At 53.0% G+C, this 7,869-nt stretch overlaps 1 protein-coding gene across 2 annotated transcripts in view; it reads right to left on the minus strand.

Annotated features, from left to right (window-relative positions):
* The window catches only part of Ptpru (protein tyrosine phosphatase receptor type U), a 74,343-nt gene extending 71,415 nt beyond the window's left edge, over positions 1-2,928 (minus strand). The window contains exon 1 of one of the 2 annotated variants that reach the window (XM_028759555.1): positions 2,733-2,928. In XM_028759555.1, the coding sequence (XP_028615388.1) occupies positions 2,733-2,805 (73 nt within the window). In that variant the 5' untranslated portion in view covers positions 2,806-2,928. The remainder of the gene's footprint in view (positions 1-2,732) is intronic. The other variant, XM_028759554.1, reaches the window with a different exon arrangement.
* Positions 2,929-7,869: the final 4,941 nt, after the last annotated feature.

The raw sequence follows: 7,869 nt of genomic DNA on the forward strand, positions 1-7,869 counted from the left end.
AAATCATGCATTTTAGGAAGAACCCTGACACAGTGGAAGGAAGAGGCTGCTGACTTCCTGCAGGTGGGTGACAGCTGAGGAGGGAGAAAAAGGAGAGATGAAGGCTTAGGATACTTCAAGACACAATGGGAAGGCACAAAGCCCCTCCTGTCGCTCTGGCTGACTTAGCTGTGTACCACAAGTCCAGCTTGGGCCAGCCTGGAGGATAGCAGCACACCTCCAGCAAACGGTACAGCCCTGGACCTCCGATGCCATCAGACAGAAACAGGAGGCAGCCTGGAAGTGTAGCTTAGGATTCAGGCCACCCTCCTGGCTTCCTGCCCAGCCCCCTTGTGCAGCCCCAGAGAGAAGGCTGCCCCGACAAGCCCTCGTTGCCTAACCTGAAACCACAGGACACCTCTCCCTCATTCCTGCTGCCCACAACTCCAGCGGCCAAAAAGACAGATTGAGCCAGTGCACAGTGGGATAATTACTGCCAGGTGTGCAGGGCTGAGAGCCACCCCACACAGACCCCCACCGGGTGACTAAGGGTAGGCAGGGGACTGGATCCACTCCCTAGACTGAAGACAGAGGGCTGCCACCTCCTTTCTACCCAGAGCTTTTGAATCACTCTCTAATAGTAAAAGCTTCAAAGGTGACAGGAATTTGAGATGTAACATGACTTACCCAAGGTCACACACAGCAAGTAATAGAGAATTTGAGCCCACATTGCCCCTGGCTTCAAATTAGCCCCTAGGGCTTTGCCACACCCCTCTAACCCATCTTCTCTGCTTCCCAAGTAGGGGACTTAACATTCTACCAAGCATCACACACGATCTTTATCAAGATCATGAAGCAGACTGAGAAACTGAGGCTCGGGAATGGGACTAGCCTGCAGTAGGTCTCACTCTCAAACCTTGATCCTGACAGTCTACTACCATCGCAATTGAGGCTCCGTGTATTCTCAAATCGAGGTGATGGGGTGGGGGTGGGGGGCGCAGAGGGTTCTATCTCGTAGTGGGGGGAGATAGGAGGGGTTAAGAAAGGTCTAAGAGGCCGGTTGCCTGGGTCACCCTCTTGGGTCCCAGGAGGTCAAAACTGAAGCAAAGCATTACAATCCCAAAGCTGCAGGGCAAGACCAGGACAGCTCCCGAGACGCCCCAGCGGGGGCAGGGCCGTGAACTAGATCCCCGGAGGCCAGCTGTCTGGGGCAGGCGGCCTGGAGTCTCTCCCCGGCCCAAGGCGGCAGCGTGTGTCTCGGCTCTGCTTCCACCCGGGGCGGCTCCCGGCTACCCCACGCCGGGTGGCGGGAGCCAGGGGAGGAGGAAATCCTGGAAGAGAGCCGGAGCACACCCGCCGGAGGGGCCGAGGCCTGAGGTCCAGGCCTCAGGAAAGGAAGGTAAATAACGCGCAAACACAAGCACACCGACACTCCGTCCACAGAGCACACGATGCGATGCGCTCGCGGACGCAAAGAGACAGGCACTGGACACACATTCAGACATGTGAATGCACACACACACACACACGCACACACCCTCCATAGGACACCAGGCTCCAAAGCACACTCAAGCACGCGATCACATCGCAGGCCGAATGGGAGCCCCACGCACACATTCACACACTCACGTCCGCACGCGGGTGCCCAGCTGGCCGGGAGGCCACACAAAGTTGCAAAGCAGACGCAGGCAGCGTCCCCGGGGACCGCGGCGTCCCCAACGCCTCTGGCGAGCTACGATGAGGACGCTGTCCCGCGGCCTCTAGCCAGGCCCTGCGGGGGCCTCGACGCCGCAGCCCCGCCCGCAATCGGGTGCGCCCCACGGCCCTCCCCACCCGGGCGCCCCGCGGCCCTGGCGCCGCCTCGGATCAGCCGCCAGCCAGCGCCGCTCGGAACTTGCGAAACAACAAACCGCCCGAAATGTCGGTGTCGGCGGCTACGGCCGCGTCTCTCCCCCTTCCTTCCCTCGCCAGCCGCAGGGCCGCCCCAGCCTCCGAGGGACGCCACCGCGACAACTTGTTCCGGCCGGGTGCGCCACGCACACGCGCGCGCGATCACACACACACTCACATATGCACACACATCCTCGGCTCCCAGCCACACTCAACCACGGCCCAGGAGCACCCCAAGCTCGCAGCGTCCCTAGCCATCGCTCACTGACACACTCATCCACTCCAGACACGCTCCCCCACACGCATTTCCCGCATCCCTGACATTCACTCGGAGCCACACAGCACCATACACCCCAAACACTCCCACAGGGTCACTCGTGGGCACAGCGCACAGACACACAGGTTCCGACCCGGTTCCCACGACTGCACACGCACAAACACCACACACACGTTCCCGGGCCCATACTCGGGCAGGATCCCAGAGACCTCGCAGCACACGCATAAACAAACACGCGGGTTTTCAAACGCACCAGCAACAGCACTCGCGCCTGGGGAATACAAAAAAGCCAACAAATGCAACATAGGCTCAGACGCAACTCTGGCCAAGCCACCAAAACTCAGATACACAGCCCACTTGGCAGCGTGGACAAACATGAGCCAGCGCACACCCGGTGCCCCACGCAGGCGACACTCACACCAGCACACTCGCATCCCCGGTACACACTCAACCTCAGCTTGCACAAAAACTACAGACACAGCAGCCACAGACACTCGGAGCACGCGACCGAGCGTCCCACACTCCGACATCGGAGACAAGCCGGGGGCACTCGCGGGATAAGCTTGGAGGGACCGCGCGCGCTTACCTGCGGGAGTCTCGGTCTCCGGCGCGCAGAACTGGAAGGTGAGCGCCAGGACCAGAGCCTGAGCTCGGGCCATGGCTGGGGCACAGCCGCCTGGGTCCTGGAGACCCGCAGCTCGGGAGGCGACGCCTCCAGAGCCCGAGCCGGAGCCCAAGGCGAGCGGGAGCCGTAGCGGAGCAGCGCCGCGCGGAGCGGGACTGGCGCCGAGTCCAGAGCGGGAGCCCGAACGAGCGGGGCGCTGACGTCAGGGCCCCGGCGCGAGTTCCGCGGTCTCGAGGCGTCCCCTGCTGGCGGTGTCGCGCGCTGCGGCCCGGGTCCCTGGGCCCGCAGGCCCTGGCGTGCCCATCCCCCACTCTCGCACCGGGTCGACAAGACCCATCGGCCGGTGCTGGTATTCAGGTCGACGTTCTCAACGCATTCGTTGTCCACGGCGGAGACTGTAACCCAGGGACACTTGGCTCCTCTGTTCCGTCGGTTGCTTAAGTTCTTCCTACCTTGACTGCTCTGAATATTCATTCAGCTCCCTCCAATGACAGAGCTCTCTTTATCTACCAGAAAGGTTGTTGGGCCTTTGGGATGTTGTCTTTCACTTTCAGTAATATGAAATTCATCTCTCTCCCTGACGCTCGTGCCTCGTACAGTAGCCTCCGGCTACTCAGAGTAAGTAAATTTGGAACTCTGCCCAGTTCAATTTTTTTGTACAACCACCAGCAGTAGTAGTCAGTGACGACAGAAGAAGTAGCTACTACAGAAGAAGTAGCGACGACGTAAGACCAGGTGCCATATGTGCCTCTCTCTGGGACTCTGTTCATCTTCACTATTGCCTGCCCTAGGAGCGCACACACACCACTCCAATCCCATTACATAGTTGAGAAAGTTGAAATCGTAGAACGTGGCTTTTTCAAGATCATGCATCAGTGTGAGGCGACACCAAGAAATGAATCAAGGTTGTCTGGCTTGAACTGTGTTTAAAAAAAAAAAAAAAGACTCACATCTAGAAAGCCATGTGCTTCTCAAATACTGACTAGATCCAGGCTCGTTAGTTCAATGATGACTGTAGGCCACAGAGGAGATTTAAAAAAACGAGGACCTAATCTCCGGGAGCTGGAGACGACTTAGTGGTTAGGCACACAAACTGCTCTTGCAGAGGTCTCAGGATGGATTCCCAGCACCCTTGTCCAGTGGCTCAGCCACCTGTAACTACAGCTACAGGGCATCGGACCAGCACTTCTGGCCGTGTAGAGCACTGCGCTTGCACGCACATAGACACAAATATAATTTTAAATAAAAACAAAAACCTCCACCCTCATGAAGTTTACATTCGGGAAGAAGATGGGGTGGGGGGAGTGGAACTTACCACCGTAGGGGAAATGGATTGCTGCACTTCTGAACAGACCGCCTGCTGTGTGATAGACTTGGTATTCATGCCCACATTTAGAATGTGAGCCCCCCTAGGGAAGCTTTGTCCCCCAGGGCTTGCTATCCCGCATACTCAATAAGTAATGAATGAGTGGGTAACTGATAAATGGGTACTTAGAGAGACGGTCCTTGCTTTCATGACGACTTCAGGCAGCAAATATAAATAGATACATATGTAACTCCAGTCTGAGACACCCGTGGGCCCTCAAGGGAGTGAACAAGGAACACTAAGGGACGGGGGCCATGCTTTAAATAAGACAGTCCAAGAGCCCTTTGCCAAAGCCATGGCCCTATGCCACGTGATCAGACACCTGAAGTAGGAGGAGTCAGCTTCAAGCAGGCCAATTGGAAGAAACGCTGTAGCCAGAAGAGCTAGCCTGGGCAAAGATAGGCTGATGGGTCTCAGGAGACTATGGAGGCTGGAATGGACCGGTGAAGAAGAATGGCAGGTCCAGCTGGAGAAGTTGCCAGGGCCTGCAGAGCATACAGAAAGCCAAATAAAGAAGATATTTGGGGTTAAGAAACACTAAGAAAATGACAAGCCACTGAAGAGGCTTGAGTTCTGATTTATTATTTTCATTCCCGAACAACTAATGGGCAGAGACATTGGATGAACTTATTTAAGTACAGATCCTGGGGTATGTAAGCCCTCCCTGTTTCCTGCCTCTTCCTCAGTTGGCTCAAACTGAGGCTGGCACACTGAGAAGCTACCCTGAGGCCAGAAAGAGAAGCACTAAGCTTTCCTGGGCTCCTGGGCTCCTCTCTTGTAACTGCTGCTCAGTTCCAGGCTGCAACAGGGAGGGAGCAAAGACAAAGCTCTCGAGGACCTGAGGATTAAACTAAGAGTCGCAGGGAGGCAGAGGTAGAAGAAGGAAAAGTGACAGGCGAGATAGAAAGACATCCTGAAATAGAAAGATCGGGCGACCAGGAGCCGGATGTGTGTCGGGAGGGGGGATGGAAACTGAAATTATTATTATTATATTATCATTATTATTTTATAATCTCAAGTTTTGAGGTCTGGACACTGAGAATCAGAGAGCATAGTATCACACAGTCCATGAAAGTGTCAGGATTTGAACCCAAATCTGATCTATTCCACGTTCGTTTGCTCCTTGGGCAGGGGACAGCCTCAAAGACTGTGGCAAACCGGTGTGCCACTGTCAGCAACAGGTAGACAAAGAGAACATTGTTCCCCTTTACTTTTAAAAAGGGCCACAAACTTCAACAATACTTGCAAGATGAAGAAAAGCCCTGGACTGGAGTGACTGCCCCAAATCTAGGGAGAAGAACAGGGAGTCAGTGCCAGGTCAGGAAGAAATCCAATTACCTGCAACTCATGGAATATTTATTATGCCTATCCTGTGTTAGGCCCCATATTGAGTGCTGGCATCCTGGAGATGAACTAAAGACGGCCCCACTTTTGCCTGGAGGGGGACGTGGACATATAAATAACTATGAGATAGTATCCTATTGGCCATAACATTAGCCCAGAGAAAATACAAAGCATTGGGGTTTACTCAATAAAGCAATATCTGAATCTGGAATTCCCCTGGAAGGTTAGACAGGAAAATTTATTACAGGCAGCAGTAACCTGAATAAAAGCAGAAGACAAGGAAGAGCTGGTGAGAGTGACGTTAGGTGTAGTTGGGTCACTGGCAATGTACAGTGTAAAAGATAAATCCAGAAAGACAGGTCCAGGCATCAAAGTACATATAGTCTTGAATGCAAAGCTAAGACCGTCAGGCTTGAGTCCCTTCACCGGTGGTTCTCAATCTGTGCACCTGCGTGACCTCAGATAGCCTAGACCAAAAGTGAAAGGAGGAAGGCTTGCTGTTGAGTCTCCAGGCTTTCCCCAGTTGGCTGCCAGGGAGGAGGAGGAGCCAATGGGGGACAGGGAGAGATAAAAGGAACATATCAGTGTCACCTAGAGGATCCTACAGCAGAGGGACCTTATGAACTTCCAGGCACAAGTGTGCCTCCCTGTCACTATGAAAATAGGTGTTCACGTGTGTGCGTAAGTACACGTGTAACTGTGAGACCAGACTTTGCCCCTACTGGTAGGCATCAGCTTTCTCTAATAAATGCAGTTATTGAGCACAAACTCGAGCCAAGCCTTAGTGTTTTACACGTACTATCTCTCGTTTCATCTGCACAACATATCCCTGAGATAGTTCTAGAATGTTCCATGTGCCAAGCAGTGTGCCAAGTCCTTCGAGTGGCACTATCTCCCTCCGTCTTCAAGGCAACCTTGGGACTATTAGTCTCTCAATTTGTTATTGCACCCTCTAGTTCAGTCCCCTTCGTTTTAACTGTGAGGGAAACAGAGACACAGAGGAGCCAAGTGACTAACCCAAAATCAAACAGCCAGGAAATGGCAGAACCAAGACTCAAATCTAGGTTTGCGTGAGCCCAGTTCCCATGACTAACCTCCATGCTTTGCCGGGCTCTCCTCCTCAGAGCTTTGGGTCAATCATCTTTGCCTCTCAGAAGCTCTCTGATACTTATTTCCTGGGCTACCACATCACCAGGCCCTGGGGAGTGTCTAAGAATGTATACCTTTGGACTGTGTACCTCTCCATGATTCTAATTCCAAAGACCTCAAATGGAACCACATCTGATTTCCATGCATCCAGTTTTGGAATCGAAGGGCTGAATCCTGCAGCACTTCCTTCACAAGTCTCTGATGGCCTTCATCACAGAGTGCCCCCTTTCTTCAGCCTGCAACAGTGCCCACTCGAATGCACAGGAATACTCCACCGACCCATTATCTATGCATATGCTTCCCTTCCACCAAAACTAAGACCCTGTGTCTTTCCAGGTCTCTACCTTTTACAAACAATTTTCATTTTCCCACCCAATCTCTTTGTATGCTGTGAGCATTTTAAAAGGCGCCTTCTTCCTTGGGATTCCTCTCATATCTGAACAGCTTGATGTTTTTACGATGGATTATCGTGCCCACCTTAACATTCTTCTAACGTTTTATCTACTCCCCACAACCGTCTGAAATGAGGTATATCATTTTCATGGCAGCGGTGAGAAATAGGCTCCGAGTTGCACTCACTTGCCCAAGCTAGGAAAGAGTGGCTAGGATTTGACCCTGGTATTCCTGGTATGTTAGCTCCAGGTAAAGAAGTAACTTTTAAGTCCCCAAGACTTGGTGGTGCATGCCTTTAATCACAGCACTTGGGAGCACAAGCGGATCTATGAATTTGAGGCTAGTCTGGTCTACAGGGTGAGTTCCAGGACAGCCAGGGTCACACAAAGAAACCTGTCTCAAAAAACTGATGATGATGGTGGTGGTGGTCGTGATAGTGATGATGATGATAATGATTTTTAAAAAGTCTCTGTGTGCCGGGCGGTGGTGGCGCACGCCTTTAATCCCAGCACTTGGGAGGCAGAGGCAGGCGGATTTCTGAGTTCGAGGCCAGCCTGGTCTACCGAGTGAGTTCCAGAGCAGCCAGGGCTATACAGAGAAACCCTGTCTCGAAAAAAAAAAAAAAAAAAAAAGTCTCTGTGTTGTTCTGGGGAACTGGAGAAGAGATGATACTTTAAAAAGCCTGGCACAGTAGTATCCCAATAAAGGGTGGAAAATGGGATACTGAGGCCAGAATGTAAATGACTTCCCTGAAACACCACGCGGCAAGCAACAGTCGCAGCTTTAAGCCAGTTCCGAACTCTCTTCGTTGGGTAGGCTACTTTGGCTGGCTCTGCAACTTCTCCA

Source organism: Grammomys surdaster, unplaced genomic scaffold, assembly GCF_004785775.1.
Source record: "Grammomys surdaster isolate TR1022 unplaced genomic scaffold, NIH_TR_1.0 126313, whole genome shotgun sequence".
In the NCBI taxonomy this organism is placed as follows: domain Eukaryota; kingdom Metazoa; phylum Chordata; class Mammalia; order Rodentia; family Muridae; genus Grammomys; species Grammomys surdaster.